Below are 19,388 nucleotides of genomic sequence, written 5' to 3' on the forward strand. Positions count from 1 at the left end.
CTACGAAGAAGATGTCTTGTGTTTCATTGCTCAGCGCATTTACAACAAGACACTGATAGCTGTTTCCAGTATGTGTGTGTGATCAAAGATCAAAGGAAATGGATCAGCGGAGCCATGAAATATGTATCTAAAAATCATAAACACTTTTTTCTGATTAGTCCGACACCAAGTGAAAGCAGCACAAACGCCCTCTCTCGCAATGTTAGCAAAGTGAAAAATATCTCAATCTGCCCCGTGATAAACATCTACTTTACTGTATTCTTCCCTGGCCAAAGCTACACAGTTTCCCCAAAATATAAAAAATAAATTAAAAAATTGCTCACACGATTTCCAATCTGTGGAACAACAGTCTCTTTTTAACAGAAATACCATTTTCTGTTCACTGTTTTAAGACCATTTTCTCTTCTGATGTTTTAAGACCAGTGGATCCCACTTTACCATCTTTATATAAGGCGCCGCAGATGGCCGCCTCTGGACTACGCTCCATGGCCGCCTCTGGACTACGCTCCATGGCCGCCTCTGGACTACGCTCCATGGCCGCCTCTGGACTACGCTCCAGGGCCGCCTCTGGACTACGCTCCAGGGACGCCTCTGGACTACGCTCCCTGGCCGCCTCTGGACTACACTCCATGGTGCTTTTCGTGTTTTTGTTTATTCTGTCTGTCATTCTCTTAACTTTTACCAGAGATGAGCTCTTAAATATTGCACTTTCAACTCCTCATATTTTTCCACCGCTATTTTACGAACCCTGTTCATATTGTAATATAATAACTCAATACTATTTATCCCAGTATCCTTTGCACTATGTTCCACATTTTTATTGGACTCTTCATTGCACTCATTTCTCTACATTGTTTCTGTTTAGTGTATGTATGTATTAGTGTGTCTATATTAGTGTCTATATATTGTTTGTTTGGTTGGTTGGTTGTTTTGTGTGTGTAAGCACATTGTGAGCAACTATGCTCCAAAGATTCTGGATTCTGATTAACCAGGAAAACTGTTAAGAAAAACACTTTCTTCACGCATTGCACTGTTAAATAATTTCGAGGGGATGAAGGTGATTATTAATTACTGAACTGCTGGAAAGCTTTACACGTGAAACAGATTAACAAGCAAACCAGCCGCAACTTACCACAGCAAACTGGAGATTAAAAAACAAAAACAAGAAGGTGACTTTACCCAAATCTGATCAGACATACTGCACTTTTTACAGAAAATTAGAGAGAAAGGGCCGTCTCAAGTAACAGCCGGTCTCTAATTCATTTAGGGAATTTAATTAATTAATTTTGTTGTTTTGAGTGTAGCCCTGAATGTATGTTGAAAAGTTGACTGACAAATATGAAACCGGACAATAGCCTACGTAAACCCCCAAAATCCTAAATTGCCTTATTCCATTGTGCTTCAGGTAAAGACGCGCTGTGCTGTGGACACACTGCGGCAGACGTGATGCGTTTGTGGTCCGTGTGTTTCTTCCGTAATTTCGGTTTTCCACCTCCAATGAGAGCAGAGTACAGCCACGTCCCTAAACTTTGTCTTACCCAGACACCAGAGATAAAAAGACTGCTCAGGTACACATAAGCAGACACGTCGCCATCTTTTATTCTCACCATGAATGAACTAAATTAGTCCAATCAGTCACGCAACGCGAGGAAAGAACAAAAAAAAAAGCAAAAGGTGACATTTTCTCCTCCGAGCTGAAGATTATTCAAACTTTGGGCAATCAGGGCTCTTAAAGGACAGATAAATACTCCAATACAGAACATCAACCTTTGCTATTCTTCTTACTTTACTCAATTAATTCAAACTTTTCTTCTTCCTTTTCATTTCATCTATCTCCTTTACCTACTCCCCCCCTCCTCTCCCCTTGTTATCTTTCCACTCGTCCGTGACATCTCTCGCTGCGTTCTGTCGCTCCGTCTGTCGCCCTTGGATGATGGATGGGGTGATGGACGCTCAGTTGCCACGGTAATTTGATGGATGGTTTAGCAACTGATACGAGTGCCTGGAGAGCACAGCAACACACACAGCAACACACACACAGCAACACACACACAGCAACACACACAGCAATGCACCCTCCTGCTGGCGTATGTGGGTCCTTGACTTTGAGATCAACAGACCTCAGACAGTCACTGCTGCCTCCATAACAAATCCCGCTGACCCGCGTCTGCAGCGCCACACGTCTGTCCATCGGCATCATCACTTTGGCCGACGATGGCGCTGTGATAAAGAGGGACAGACCGACACCGGAGCGAGGCTGACAGTCTCTCCGTCAATGTCAACGGGCCAAAAGAGATGACGGTTGACTTCAGGAGGAGAGGAGCGTGAACAGATAAAACCAGCAGAATGGCACCTTATGCAGAAAGAAACTAAGCCCCGCCCCCATTTCCAGAGTAGTCTACGATATGAAGTCTCATGAAACCGTAGTTATGTCAAGCCGCGTTACTCAGCTTCCTGTACACGCGAGTCCAACAGTACCCAGGTGACGACATCTCCGTCACTACGTTGGGTTTACGGCTAAATTAAGAACGCTTTCAAAACATCTGTGCATTGAAAACTGGTTTTAAATCAAATGCATGTACTGTACGTACAGCATGAGCACAGCTTTGTGCCGTTAACGATGATAAATCCCACATTCATTAACATAAAGAACCCCCCCCCCCCCCCCCCCCCCCCCCCCCCCCCCCCCCCCCCACCCCCCCCACCCCCGAATCAACCATACATGGCAAACTACTTCTCACAGTGGCACATTTGCATAATTGATGACAAATTATTGAAGAAAACCATAAGGTATTTCTTGTTTTTTTTGTGATAAATCAAGTAAATTCGGTCAGAAAATAATTAAAAAGTTACAAAAAAAATTGTTCGACTTGGATCAACAACAAAAATGAAATTTTCCTTAACCAACTGTATTTACTAGTACTGTATAATTCCACTCAGTGTTAATCCATTTTCTATTTAGTACATTTGTACTGATCCAGGTTCAAAAAGGACAAACGAGGTGTGTTTACTTTGACTTTTCCATAAATAAATATTAAATGTGTTTTACATGGTTGCAGACACAGTGCTGTATAATGTGCTTATTTATTCTACATCTGTAACCTCACCACGTCATTGGAAAGATCTCCTGATTCTCTTAGTTTTTGCACCTTAAACTACGTACAATAATTAAAAAAGGGACAGTTCGTCACAAACACAAAAACACATGTTTCTCTCAGCTCCTCTTAGTTTCTATGCGCCCAAATCTGGAACAAGCTCCCAGAAAACTGCAGCTACTAAATCAAGGCCTTTCTTGTTTATGTTGCCTTTATTGAAATAAGTGTTAATTTCTTATACTGAAGTTGCATTTTTGAAACTGTATGCCGTATATAAAGTATACAAGTATACAAAGAGTTAAAAAAGTAAGACCGGTGGGACCGGCAAGGACACATTGTCCCATACTAGCAGCCTAAAATCTCATATTTTACCTGCTGTTATATTTGTAGTTGTTTATTAACTGCCCTTAAATGTTTATTTCCTTATACTGCACTTTAACTTTTACTCTCATATTTTACGTTTTTAATTTCTTAATCGGTTTTAACACCCTTAATGTTAAATGTAAAGCACTTTGAATTGCCTTGTTGCTGAAATGTTGCCTCAGCAGTAGTGTTATTCATCAGACTAGACAGTTTGGGTATGAGTTGCCCAGTGTTGATGTTATCAGCTGTATAGATGTCTTCTTTCTTTAATAGATCTAAATGGCAATTTTCCATTTGGGTTTGTGCTCTAAATGTAATTTTAAGTCGTTTTTTTACAAAGTCATGTGTGTGTTTTTTTTTTTTGTTTTTTTTTTACATAACTTATAAATTGTTTTTAAATTGTTAAATGTAATCGTTTCTATGGAGATTGCCACTTATTACGGTTGGCTGGTTGGTTTGTGTACAGTAACCATAGCAATGCACAGAGCTGACCGTAAGCCGTACACAGGCACGAGTCTGTGAACAGTCAGTAAAAACCCTGATTTAGACGCATATCCCCAATGCATGCTGTATAAAAGTCCAAAGAATGCCTCTAAAACCCGAATAATACCGGAATATCCAACGCCTCAATCGGAAAAATGCCTTACTCTGAATATCCAACACTTGCAATGCTATATACTATTTACATGACCATCAAATTCTGAATATTGGCGTGCATGTAAACGTACTGATTGCTGAAGAACACAGAAACATGGCGCATTTTGTGTACAAATCATTTCTTATATAATAAAGTTTGAGCAACATTTTGTATGCCTATTTTTCTTCATCTGTTCTTCAATGTATTTTCTCTTTTTGTCTTTTCTCAGTCTTTTTCAAAGCTACCAAAGGGTTTCTGTGCTGGGATCTACTGCTTTACTATGATCTACGTCATGACTGGGCAGTGAAATCCTAACAGTCAGTTTGTTAGAAACTATCTAGACCACTACAGTCCCCGTCCCACTTGGCCCACACCTCTTGGGAGACGCACTTATTTAAATCTACGCTGCTAAACTTTAGTTTAAATAAAGGGTGTCGCATTAAATTTAAATGTTAAAGTGACCTTTATCATTTTGAGTCTGACCAACAGTATATATCATCATTATACAACATTAATGTGACCTTTATTATCATTATAGGATGTTAATGTGACATTTAATAGCATTATGAAAAAGGTAAAGAAGGACTCCCTGAGATTGTTACAGCCATGCAAAATCCCCAAAACTCTCTCCATGCCGATTCAGGGAGCAGCACTGCGTTTAGCCGTGTATCCGGAAAGTAACGTTCCCGTACAACCAAAAGTGCATTTTCAATTACAATCCGAGGGAAACCTATTTAATCCTATTTCGACCTACCACAAATGCGTTTCTAATCAAAGGTCACGTTGGACAGAGGGGTCAAACAAACAGGACTTTATCCCAGGAGACCGATGTCTGAGACCAAAAGTCAACCGTGATTTATTTTAACATACTAATATTTTAACATACTAATACTCTGTAAACACAACATTCAAAGTTCTGCTCGCCAGCGGTGAAATTTAACTCCAAATTGGAACAACAATTGGTGTTTAAAACTCACTATATTTGCGTTTTTCCAGCTCTGTTTTCAGGATTTTCACAGCTTCCTTTTGGATGTTAGCTTACGATGTCGCACTCGGTTGCTATGTTTTGGAGATTGATGCCCAAAATTGTCCCGCACTCACCAAAATAGAAAGAAAAGAGAAACTACAGGCAGAGGTCAGGGTCTCTCTAGAGACTCTGTACAGGTGTGGCAGACAAACACCTGTTGACTTTCAGGTTCACAGAGGCGATAAGCCGGCATGTAAACACGAACCGTCTTCATGCTTCATGACACTGAAAGTTGGTGGAATGACAGAAAATGAAAGAACAACAAGATGGAGGTTTTATTTAACCAAGAGCTGCTCAGTGGGTCATATCACACACACACACACACACACACACACACACACACACAGTTTGTTGGTTTATTTGTAGTCTGTCAGACTTTAATCCTCCCTGAACGGAAAGCAGCTCATTACAGGAACAGAGATTCTAACGGAGACAATACAAAAAGACAAACAGCTGTTTTTGAATGGAGGTAAAGAAAGGAGGACACTTTGAAAGAAGAAGAAAAAGACAAATTTGAGCTGACAATGAAGCCCGGAGGCGTCTCAGACTGACTGAAGATCTGTTGGTACAGCTCAGATCATCTGAAACCTCGTGTTGGGTTTACAGCGTGGGACCAATATTGGGTTTTGCTTACAACCATAAAAGCCGTTTTAATTGTTAATACCTCCATTTTGTTTTTACTTTTCTGTTCAAGAAAGCAGATTCCATTTATTAGCCATTACAATAGAGCAATGTTTCCCAAACTTAGGGTCGGGACCCAAAATGGGTCGCAGACACGTTTTTATTGGGTCGCCAATTGGCAGAGAACAGACTAAAGTCTCAGCATGACCTCAGAATGACCTCAGAATGACCTCAGCATGACCTCAGCATGACCTCAGAATGACCTCAGAATGACCTTAGAATGACCTCAGAATGGCACTTTCGATAAGCAAACCTAGACTAGATCAGCTGGTTGATATCTTCAACCAGACACACACATCTCATTAAATTCAAGTCAGCATTATCTAAAAAAATGTTGGTGTCGATACTGAGGGATGATGGGAGGGGGGGGTTGTAAGAACATGAGTTGAGAAAGGGTGAGACACATAAAGGAGAATTGAGACCTTTTCTGTTATTGTGTTTACTTTTATAATGGAATAAATACACTTCATATACATTTAAATTCATGGTTTGTTACGTCTTTTGTCCACAGTTTAAAAATGTAGATGTTACAATGATTCATGGTGTATTTTTGCAAATTTGGGTCCCGGGGAGACACCAGATTTCTCTTTTGGGTCTTGAGCTGAAGAAGTTTAGGAACCACTGCTATGGAGGGATCCAAATTTAGTTCTCTGCTGCCTTCTGCATCTCGATCACCGTGTTGAGGTTATCCGTATACGTGTAAAACACACTGCACACTGATTTTTGACTTACAGGCTAAGTTGCATCATTTATGCAAAGACTAAATTCTTGCTTTGGGAAAGCTCCAGCGTGCTGACTGATGCTTTTCTCTCTGCTGCTCTGAGGAGGAGGGACGGATGAATGTCTCTGTCAGATGAAGCTGTGGAGTTGTTATGAAATATATGGAGGGATGTTTTTTGTTTTTTTTTCTTCTCGGGTCGTATAAAGCCGTTTCTTTCAGAGGTTTTTGGAGGATGAGGATGGAGATGGAGGGATGGGAGGATTAATGTATCTGTCAGAAGAAGCAGCTCTGCAAACAGCCGTTTCCACTGCCTTCAGGCTCAAACCAGGATTTTAAAATGAGAGTGATGCTTCAACAGAGACGCCATGTATCCAGCAACGGTTTCTTCATAGGGACGTGTGCATAGTACTCGGTACTGATACCACCAAAAGTACACCAGACTTGAAACCAAAGTTAATGTCATGGAACGGGGGGAGTACAATAATACTTAAATTACTTATTAATTCATTTACTTACACATTTTCGGGGCCCCTCATGTGACTCTTGTGGACTAGAGGGGCCATGAGAGAGTGATTTCCATGTAATTAGGAGATCTCCCAGACAGCAAGCATGTCTGTTTCTCTCTGCCGTTGTTGTTTTTCACGTAGAACCGGTCTGGTTATGGTTCACTTAGTCTTGCATTGCCAGACCTTCTTCCTCAGGGCTGTAAAGGAGGGTCTGGCTAGCTAGTCCAATGTGGGATGAGAGAAAAAAGTGCTCTGGTTTATCGGCATTTCTTTAAAAGCCGCCTCTGCAAAATGCCCTCGAGAAGGGACTTGTCTACGGGAGCATGTGTACGTTCAAAGGTTGTTTTACTCTTGCAACAGAAAACTCAGATTGGACAGATAGTCTAGCTAGCTGTCTGGATTTACCCTGCAGAGACCTGAGGACCAGGTAACCATAGTCCTCAGAAATCAACCCGGGGTTTAGAATTCCAAACCAAAGAAAGCGGAAGGTGACGGACATCCGGCCGAAATGAAAGACATCCGGCGTGATTTCCAGCGGCACCTGAAATATCCAGGAAGTGGAACGAACTGACAATATAGAGGTTTTTCGCTACAACAAGCGCTAAAGTTACAGTTGAGTTGACAGAGCGAGAAACTTTGGGAGACTTTCCTTTGGGTTTGCGAGCTCCCGGTGACGTTGGGAAAGCCGTTGCTGCAGATGTAACGTTACATAAACATCTGGTAAAGCCAGAGGCTGACTGCGGCCCCAATGGAGATGCTGTGCCATGAACTACAACAAAGAACTAGTACAAACTACTATTTATTGGGACTGTTATTGCCACTCTTCATTGTAACCCCAACCGGCCTCTCAGACACCGCCTACCAAGATCCTGGGTCTGGGTCTGGGCCTGGGTCTGGGACTGGGTCTGTCCCAGGTTTCTTCCTAAAGGGGAGTTTTTCCTCGCCACTGTCGCCCTGTTGCTTGCTCTGGAGGAAACTACTAGACCTGTTGGGTCCTTGTAAATTATAGAGTGTGGTCTAGACCTCCTCTATCTGTAAAGTGACTCGAGATAACGCTCGTTATGAATTGATTCTATGAATAAAATTAAAAATTGAAATAGAGCTGTTTTTCTATGCTGATTGACTTTCTTATGCTTCTCGAGAAATTAGTGGCAGACTACAACTCTTGTAGGCGTATACTAACCCCGTCAGGTCCGGGGGATCTACCTTACTCTAGAAGAACTAGTACAAAAAAAAACTTAGATTAATTAACTGTACTGTCCCGATTATTAGACTATGAAATAATGAAATATACGCCTACTCAAACCAGACAGGGCAACCTAACGCAGACAAGTTAGCTTACCGTTTTTAGGTGATACGCCATGTTTGTAGTCCAGCTGCAAACTGTTGCTTGCAAACTTTGCATTCAACTTTTTTTCCGTTATCTATTGTTGTAAAATGCTGCCACACTGGCGATGTCTTCGACATGGTAGAGGAGGACTGACTGGAAATATTCAGCAAACCACTAAAACAAGGCTTTCTAGTTCTTTCTTCAATCTGTCCCCAGTGAGTCGGGCTAATCCAAAAAAAGAGAAAACACGGGGGTGTTCTGACGACAGACTGTTACCTGTGAAACAGGGGAGCTTTGACAACACCCCAATTAGCAATTAGTGCTTTCCACCCATAGACCATAACGTTCTATGCTTCCACCTGATGAAATCAAGACTGCAAAAAACAAATCAAGCAATCTGAATTTTGGTCGAGCCAGAACGTATCGACCAATAAATCGACTAGTCCACTGGGAGATTACGGCCCTACCAATCAGTGGAGTCCTCGTGAATTAACACTCAGCATGAACAGCATCTCATGCATGTGTTAATGGAAAGATAAATCCATTAAATAAATATTCCTCAGTGGAAGATATCTTGTATTTCATCACATTCCCTACTTAGTGTTCATGTCTTCATAGCTCCCTGCAGTGAAAGCATGCACACTGTTATTCCAATCAATTAATCATCCAAATTAAACATCAGCTATTCCAGAGCTTCAAACTGACAAATTGTTCCTTCTTTAACGCTATGAAATAATGGGCTTTCCAGAGATGATGTTATTGTTTGTAATTGTTTTCTTTCAACTTGATTGAATTTAATTAATCTGCAGATTTAATTTGCCAGAGGGAGATTCTTAATTTGACATCCCTGTGTGGACGGTTAAATAATTTTATAATAATTTTATATAAAAGGTTTGTTGCTCAGAAAAATTACAATAATAGCATTTCTTGGGTTAAGATATTCTTTTCTTATTAACTTATTCTCATCAACAGTTTGCATGATATCTTGCAAAATATGACATTTTATGTCATGCTGTGAAACAGCGACCGGTCATTGTTAATTTAATTTATATTGATACTGTTCATTGATCCTGAGTGGGGGAAATTATAATTTACACTCGTTAGTAACTCACTAGTTACGTGAAGGTCAAGACAGCTAAGTAGGAACCTAAAGGACTGGTTAGGATTAGAGAAAAGTTTACGTCTTGGGTTAAAATAAGTACTAAGGGACACATCCACTACCACAACCTCCTCCATATGTGTATTTTTGAGCTTGAATACTACGTGCTCTGGAAATACATGTATGCAAATCCGTGTTATAGACCCAATCCCAATGTTTGTTTATAACAACTTCCGGGTAGAAAATACCTGCATCCAATATATACTTTGACTAAGGTTAGTTTGGAGCGCTAATTTACCCGTTGGACCAGACTAAAGGAAATAACACCACCCAAACTAGCAGTCAGTCCAACTGGCGGTGACATGTTACGGTTCCTAACGCTCAAAGACAAAATAAGCACAGATAAGTCGGACCTCCGTCATTAACTATATGTCTCTAAACTGTGTAGTTAGGGCTGAAAACAACAACATAACTCAAATGCCAAGATTCAAATCAAATGCCAGTTGTCTACCCGGAAGTGACTTCTGTATTATCGCCATGTCACAGTGATTATTTACATACAACTTACAGTGCATTGCTTTAACATATTTCTGTATGCATTAACAGTTCATGAGAACAGTCGGTTCTAATATACTCCATGTGGATCCCTCCCATGTTAATGCAACAGATACACACAGTTCACACAACCTAATAAATATATTCATAGATTCAAATGAAGCAAATCAGGACCGAGACAGGTCAGTGTTTTTGAATTAACAGTGTGCAGTAATGGAAGGCAGCAGCAGGGCAAACTCCCTCTGCAGGGAGAGAAAGGCAGGAGAATAAACATTTTACTTTAGCCATTAATTTAATAACCGAGTACTGCAATGATGCATATGGCATGCTGTAGGACTGAGCTTCATCAACCAGAATACGAGTGTTTGGAAGAGGCTTAATGTCTGGGTAGGATCTTACAGAGCTGCAAGTGTATAAATTACCAAGTCATTCGCTAATCTCTCATATCATGGAAACATCAGCTTTAAGTAGTGTCGGCTAGTGGGAAATGGGAGCACATCTTGATTTTCTGGAAAATCCATTAATATCCATTATCTGTGCAGGCATATAGTGTGCAGGATCACAGGACTCACACAGCACAAAACACACTGGACCGGTCATTCTTTCACAGGACTAGGAGAGGAATTGGCAACCGATGCACAACCACAGCTCCGTCAAATCAAATCACATTAAAATACCTTTTTGTATGTTATCACCACAAATGTATCCGTATCATTTTTGGATCATTGGTTTTGGGACTGCGTATCCAGAATTGTATGCAATCCTCACACAATCCTCTGCAGACAATCAGAAGACAGACTGTAGGAAGAACATGTAAACACGGCCTCTAGATAGAGAGAACATCTAGCAATATTTCAACGTGCTGCTGCAACAGCAGAGAGATCGCACACCTGTAGAGTCTGAAGCACATCAATCGGAACCGGAGTTACGTGTAGCTTTATAATCATCTCTGATGAATGTGAAATAATGGAAGTGGTACTTTTAAATTTTAATAAAAGAACAAAAAAAAGATGAATATATTCATCACAGAGTAAAACTTAAATGCCTGACTGATTCACTCTAGCAGACTGGTGAGGGTTATAAATGACCAAGATATGATTCGTCATTAAAACAGCATTTCACCAAAATTATCTTTCAGTAACAAGGAGGCACAGGCGTGCGTGTGTGTCCGTGTGTGTGTGTGTGTGTATGTTGGAGTGCCGTCCTTGGGTGTCTGGCAGACGAGATGGATGAGTTGTAATTACACTGATAGAAAGATGATGGGCAGAGGGGAAGAAGAAAAAGAGGAGGAGGAGGAAACAAGGTTGTGCATGCATTTGTCCTTGTGTAGGAGCGTTGGACGCGTGCGTGCATATTTCTGTTTTAAATGTTATGGTTGTTAAAAGGATGATGGGATATCAGCAGAATACAGCAGTGGAAGGTTTTGACTTTCAAATCAGAATCACAACGGACATGACAGACATGATAAACAGTGTGCAATAAAAGCGTTAGAACAGCCAAAGCTTGCAGGTGGAGCCGATTGTTCGCTTAAATGAATTAAGTTGTTTTCAAACCGTGAGGCAAAGACAGGCTACTGCATGAGGTGAAAGGGACGGGTTCATGCAGGTGCTCTAAACAAACTGGAAGTCTTTTGTTGTGGTTTGGCTGCTAATCAACAGCTGTGTCACAATTAAAGTACTTTAAAACACTTAGTGACCAATCGCTGCAATTCCCCCTAAATCACACTCATGCTCAAAGTCATAACTCTGCAAAACCTGAACACACAGACATGATACACAGTGTTCGATTCAGTGCAACTTCCCCTTTCAGAGGGTATTTTACCTCTATTGTCCACTGCTAATAAACATCCATTTACCTGCTTAGAAACTAGAGATGCTCTGGTACCAGTATTGTCTCCGATACTGCCTAAAACGCTGGTATCGGTCAGTACTGGAGTTTTTGCACCGATCCAATACCACGTAAAAAACTCTCTAAAGAAAATCTATGTTAACGTAGTTTTTGATTGTCAAAACTAGATGAAAAACTGTTGATTTCATTGTTTGTGTTTGTTCATCTTTCACAAAGAGTTTAACCTGAGCCAGACTCACAACAAAGAGAAATCATATCACATCCATACATGGAAAGAAGTATACAGCTGTTAAAACATAATGTATATGTCACACTAGTAACGGATCAGTACCCGGTATCGGCCGATACGCAAGTTCGGGTATCAGGATGGGTATCAGGAAGCAAAAACATGGTATGGGACCATCTCAATTATTATTTGCTCCTAACTTCAGAACTTGGCTAAGAACCATCATGTTTTTAAGTTTTCTTCAGTTTTAGTGTAATCCATGTGTTTTGAAGGTGTTCCTTCCATTGACGTTATGAGTGGTTGTCAGCCTTGCAGATATGGGTCAAGAAGAAGACCCACAGAAGGACTGCTACACCCATCTCCCTGAGAAGGCCGGACATGGTCAGGACCCCTTGGCGTCACCTTTTACGAAGCGGTATGCTCTTTCTTTTATACCTCAGGCTATCAGACAGCACAACAAGCACTATAAAACGTATTTTTATACGTTTTTATTTTATTTTTATTTATATATTGTATTTATGTATAATTTTGTAGTGTATTTGTGGTATTGTATTTTTTTCTCTAGTTTTTGATGGGTAAGATTGCGAGTGTGAGCACTGTAATTTCCATTTCTATGGATTAAATAAACCTGACTTGACTTTAAGGCATCGGTAGAACTGTTAACCAAAGATGTGATCAAATCCAACATTACTTGGTTAGGTTTACAACAACAAAACATGGTCAGGTTTAGGAAAAGATCATGGTTGGGGTTTAAATAACTCTGTTATGTGGGCAACGTTACCCGTTACATAAAAGTTAATTTACGTAACTTAGCCTACGACCTTACTAAGAAAAGAAAAAAACAAAATCTACGTTTCACACAAGACCCAAACAACACTGGTGTGTTTGTGTGACCCATCCACCAGCCCAACCTTATTACCGTTTGTACTACGTCACCTCACGGCGGTCGAGCAGCTGATCTGAGCCTTTAATATCGACGTGGATGGGTGACCCAGCTCACCAGGGGATGATAACGGCCTCCTGAGCCGACTAGGCGTTACATTTGGGCCCTGCAGCTTCATATCGAAGGTAGCCATAACTGATATGCTAATTAATTCAGCTGATAACACTCAAAGCGGGCGAGTAATCCAGTGATAGTTGTCTGTGCATCCATGGTTACACTGCAAACAGGAGCTAATAGATAATTTGGCATTCTTTTAATGCTTCCAATATACACTACCGGTCAAAGGTTTGGGGTCACTCACAAATTTCCATTGGACTCCATTATAGACAGAATACAGCTGAGATCAGTTGCCTTGTTTTTTTTAACCAGGGCAGTTTCCAGATTACATTATGTGCTTACATAATTGCAAAAGGGTTGTTTAATGTTTTCTTAGTTAGTTTTTAAAAAATAATATCAGATTAGTAAACAAAATGAGCATTTGGAACATTGGATGAATGGTTGCTGATAATGCACGGATACTCTATGTGCCCAAATTTGGCCGCCACACATGGGCCACATGAGCTGGGAGAAAAGGAAGTAATGGAACCACGTCGACCTCTGTACAGAAGCGTGTTAATTATCTAGAATCTCAAGATAACAAAACTGTTATCTTGGGTTTGCATCTTAATTACTGTATTATTCTGAGACAAAAAAATCTGACTATCTGACTGTTTTATGTCATTTGGAGACATTAAAACTGCTATCAAGATCTTGAGTCACTCATTATCTCGAAAAGGAGGAGAATGGTGTTCATTTATAGTATTTCAAGCCGGAATGTCCTGATTATATAAATCACTTTATGAAGATAGTTTCTGGAGATATAAAGCATTGTTTTCACGTGATAAAAACTTCAATGTGTCACTTCATCAAAATGACAACTTAAATCTGTCAAATTTAGCTAAATATACTTCACGCCTGCTTTGAATTCAAAAAAGGAAAACGGTGCTCCGCAAAATCCCAGAACATGCCTGGGAATCAACACATTTCGGAATTAAAGTTGTCGAGTGATAGTTGTCTGTGAATCAGTGAGTCCACAGGAGCTGCAGGTACATACTGTATATCAGCTTAGCTTTTATTAGTGCTGATTTGCCTAAATTTAATCAAATACAGGCTATAAGACAAAGCAGGGTCCACAGCGTAACCCACTTAATCTAAATTATCTATTTACTGTATTTCCCCTAATTAGAGCATGATTATTTCCCAAATAGGACTCTTCGCACGGGACTAGTATTACCTGGGGACCTCTAATCTAAGTGGTTGCGGAGGTTGGCATCTGGATGAGTTGGGGTCGTGTTGGCAATTTTAAATCAACGTTTCTCAGTCTTGACATGATATCCAGTAAATTTGAGTAAATAAAGATTTTGCTCATCACGGACGTGTAGGGGTAATTTTAAAATCCCATGAGGTCACCTGGTAAGACCCATGTGAATCCCATGAATCTCAACTTTCTGTGTTGCACTAACATTGGGACATTATTGAAGGCTAACTCCAGAGTCACATATGTGTCAGCTTCAGATGCAGTTTGTACTATAAATGCTAATCATTTTGGTTTTTAAGGACTAGCAACTTGTAACGGCTGCTGTTTTTATAGTGTAAAATTAATTCCTGGCTATGCCTCTGCTACTAAAAAGCAACAGAGAAACTATATAGTGCATGAAGATTAGGTTTCACCTAGGCTGACCCTAGAATCTCACACACACACACACACACACACACACACACACACACACACACACACACACACACACACACACACACACACACACACACACACACACACACACACACACACACACACACACACACACACACACTTTACTGTTCATGCTTTGCATATTAACGCATGCTCTCTAAGGCTGGATCTGTACTACACTGACTAAAGTTACTATATAAACAAGTCCTCCAAACTATGACGATATGAGTCATTTACAGTGGTGTAGTCTACGTGATGTGGTGTAGTCTACGTGATGTGGTGTAGTCTACGTGATGTGGTGTAGTCTACGTGATGTGGTGTGGTCTACGTGATGTGGTGTAGTCTACGTGATGTGGTGTAGTCTACGTGATGTGGTGTAGTCTACGAGATGTGGTGTAGTCTACGAGATGTGGTGTAGTCTACGTGATACGCAGGTATACGCAGTATACCCACTAAGAAAGTTTCAGGACTTCCATATCCCCAATTAAAAATGCCCATTGACACGCAACAACAGACTTTCCATTATAGTTTTGATATATTTAGAATTGTTATCTGTGTTTTACTTCATACAGCTAACTAAATAAAGGTATTTCTATCGTAAAGTGGTGCGTGAAAGTGATTCCAAAATTCAGGAAATTAAGTTGATGCTCAAAACGTCCCTGGAGGAAGGACACCTAGACGGACAAAAGTGCCCGTTGACCGTCTTTTCTTCCAAATGAAAGTCCTGCGTTTATTTGACCCACTAGAGGATTCCGCCACTAGAAAGGGGAAATAATTGGTAATTGTAGAAAATGACGTCCGGGAGCATTTTTGGGGAAGAACAGTCTATTACTCTCTCTCAAAGTATTTGCTCTACTATACAAATTTATTTCCACAGGCTGATTAACTCCCTGGTACCCCCGTCTTTTTACTCCTGATCCTCTTAGATATCACAACTTCATTATGAAGATATTTAGTGTTTTAACCTCCAGAGATAAGGTTTTAATGACATGAAACACAGCTTAGAGGAGATCAGGGCATTACATGTGTGTCTCTCTCTCTCTCTCTCTCTCTCTCTGCCTCGAGACAAACAGGAGTCCCATGAGAAGAGAGAGAGAGAGAGAGAGAGAGAGAGAGAGAGAGAGAGAGAGAGAGAGAGAAAGAGAGAGAGAGATCAGAAATGACAGAGGAAGAAAAAACACAAAGGCTGTTACAGAATCAACAACATTTTCTGTTTGGTGCATAATGAGATTATTAAGTTATGGTCACAGTGTAAGTGTTTTAAAAGGAACATAAATGCAGGATTGTTTAGAAATTAAGTCAGAATCACGAGAGATTAGAGATTTAAAAACACCGTTGTAATGATTTTCCTTGCTGAGTTTTGTTATCATGACCATGAGTTTTATCTTATATAAATAACTTTTATTTGTAAGCGCTACATATTGTTTACAGTTTTTTTTGCATTTTATTCCCATTGCAAAAGTAAATTGTTATGAAATTTAACTATTTATATACATTAAAATGTTGTTGCATGTTTTTGATGTGGGTTTTTCGCTGTTAAGACTCCCCTAGTCTGTCCTGCTTTTTGGACCCATTTCGGGCTGGTTTCTTTAAGTGGACTCATTACAAGTTACATTAAGCTTCAACAGAGCAACACAATTATTTAGACCGCAATTTATATATTTTAGTTACAGGTAAGTACATTTCTTCATAAAGTCAGTTTTTGATACTCTATCACTGCATATGGATAACTTTGTGTCTTTACTTTTGATCATATCTGAGGAATTAAGCGTGATTGACTCTCTACGAGCCTCGTCGTTACTGGATAGCCGTGCATGTGGAAGACGGACATGGCGGCGTACCTGAGTCAAAACCCTTTAAAACCTGAGAGAAGTGGCGAGGAAGGTTGTTAACAAGTACATTGTTGGATGTGTTAGTTATATTTCCTTCTTTCTTCTCCTGGTTTTACTCTCGTCAAATCATCGGTTCTGATACTGAATCATTCGGCATGCGTGAGTGTTAAAAGGCCAGAAATGTTCCTTCCTGAACAAACTAAAGCTGCTTTAAAAAAGGAACCACAGGTGCTTTTTGGTCTTGTGTGTGTGTGTGTGTGTGTGTGTGTTGAGACTGACCGTCACGCCGCTGTCGGTCTGCGTCTCTTTGTAGGTGAAGTTGCAGACGGCCCAGGCCAGGTAGTACGTGGACATGCGCGGCGTGCGGGCGAAGCGGTTGGTCACCCAGCCGTCCTCCTCCGACAGCGAGCTGCTGTCCACGGGCATGTTGGACAGCGAGGTGTACTGCGGGTCGTGGCGCAGGGTGAGGGAGAACGTGGCCTTGTAGATGGGCTCGTCGAAGCAGGGGAAGGCCTTCCGGGCGTGGATGGGACTGAACTGAGTCACGGCCAGGTAACTGGGAGGGGACACAAGAAAGGGAGCTGTGTTATTGGTAAATTAAAATAAAAAGATGAACTGATCCCAAAAGGATCAATAAAGAGAAGTCTAAGTCTAAGAATGATGCGCTAATTACAGCACAAATTAGAAAAAAACTATCTAAAAAACAATTACAGAACAAATAAATAATAATCTGATCAATTACAATATGTAACAAACATTAACGAAGGAACAACCTCTAAATGACATGTGCATAAACCAAATCAAGCGAGATTCACTGATGATGAAGATCAAGCATCACGTTAAACGTCCCAATGGAAACGTGTTGCTCTAATTTGAGAGAAGCCAGATCCATCTGTTGGGGGTGGAAAAGTTAAAAGCACCGTTTATTAATTTACTCTAACTTAATTTACCTTAACTTTAATTAAGTCCAACCCTGGATTTCCACCAGCTGCAGAACGGCTGCACATGAGCGGGAATATTAGTTGAATATCAGAATATCGTCTTTTTCAGAATAAGGGATAAATGTGCAATGGAATGTCATGTGCATGTAAATCTAGCTCAATGTTTCCCAAACTTAGGGTCGGGACCCAAATTGGGTCGCCAATTGGCAGAGAACAGTCGAAATGCTTAGCATGACCTCAGAATGACCTCAGAATGACCTCAGAATGGCACTTTCAAAAACCGAACCTAGACTAGATCAGCTGGTTGATATCTTCAACCAGCCACACACATCTCATTAAATTCAAGTCAGCTTTATTTAAAAAAATGTTGGTGTCGGTACTGAGGGATGATGGGAGGGGACAGAGACACAGAAAGGAGAATAGAGACCTTTTCTGTTTACTTTTATAATGGAATAAATAAACTTCATATACATTTAAATTCATGGTTTGTTCCGTCTTTTGTCCACAGTTTAAAAGTGCAGATGTTACAATGATTCATGGTGTATTTTGTATTTTGCTGATCTCCGCAATTTGAAGCCTTCAGTTCATATTGATGAATAAAATGATTATTTTACAGTAGTTATTTGTAAAAAAAAAAAAAACATTTATACAGTAGGCTACTTTTATTTGTTAAACCAATGCTCGGGCCTGTAAAAAAGGTTTTGTTCTTTGGTTTCAATGTATTACGGAGTATTTCATCGTATAATAATGGTAAAAAGACAAATTAAAGGTTACTCCTTCACGGATTTCGCCCATCACGAGTTCTTTTTGGAACGTAACCCCCGTGAAAAACGAGGGTTCATTGTACAGCAAACAAGCTCCAACTGCCCATAAAATGACCCAGAAATAGGTCCGCTTCCAGCTCTGGTCGGACATTCACTAGATCTTAGTTTGACTGGAGGTCAGGTTCATGTGTTGATCATTAATAACACATGACGCTATAAAACCTCAGAGAAAATACAAATACATCCCTAAGACATTTTTTGTGTGTGTAGATTAATCACCTGTTTATTAATGAGCTTTAGAGAAGTTGGTAGGTGCATTTTGGTACCTTTGGGCAGCGCCAGGATAGCGGTTTCCCCCTGATTGGTCTTTATGCTAAGCTAAGTTAGCCGGCTGCTTGCTGTAGCCTCAGACATGACAGTGGTGTTGATCAACTACAGGATGTAAATGATGAAGAGTGGCACAGAGGGTCAGCCGGACGACCTTAACTGTGCATCATCACGTCTCTGGCTCCCAAAAACTAGAAACACACTGAACTAACAACAACTGCAACAGTACAAAGTTTCAATTTGATTGCCTTTGAATTCACTTTACATTTTTCTCAGGAAGATTCTGTTTTTCTTTCTTTTAAAAGTTAAAGTTTCACTTCAAACCAGGTCCCCCTGGGTCCATTGGGTTCCAAGAAACTAGGATTGGGCCAGGTCCACATTACTTTCAGTCTAATTAGCTTCCTTTCTTTCTCTCTCTCTCTCTCTCTCTCTCTCAGCGGAGGCAGTGGTGGAGCAGCCACCCCCGTGTCCTGCAAGGTAAAATGAAAAGGGAGTCTGGTGGCTTTGAAGATCTTTGATCTTAGAGACAACGGCTTGAGTTCCCCGTCGTAGAGGACTGTCTGACAAGCAGGTAACGCAGTTAAAACTATTCTAAACTTAGCCTACACTAAAAACTAACAGATGTCCAAAGTGTTAAGCTACTGTCTAAGCGATTTCACGAGTGATTTAGGCTAGAACATGTGTTGTCACATACAGCAAACATCTCACTATCTGCTAGCTGCCTGTCCCCTGAACACACTGTAAAAAACATCTCCTCACTA

General features: G+C 40.5%; 1 protein-coding gene across 1 annotated transcript in view; it reads right to left on the bottom strand.

Moving 5' to 3' along the window:
* Window positions 1-19,388, bottom strand: part of LOC117939069 (thyrotropin-releasing hormone-degrading ectoenzyme-like) — a 161,756-nt gene that overhangs the window by 121,170 nt on the left and 21,198 nt on the right. The window contains exon 4 of the mRNA XM_034864114.1: window positions 16,875-17,151. Coding sequence (XP_034720005.1) covers window positions 16,875-17,151 — 277 coding nt within the window. The remainder of the gene's footprint in view (window positions 1-16,874; window positions 17,152-19,388) is intronic.

Source organism: Etheostoma cragini, chromosome 23, assembly GCF_013103735.1.
Source record: "Etheostoma cragini isolate CJK2018 chromosome 23, CSU_Ecrag_1.0, whole genome shotgun sequence".
NCBI classification, from domain to species: Eukaryota; Metazoa; Chordata; class Actinopteri; order Perciformes; family Percidae; genus Etheostoma; species Etheostoma cragini.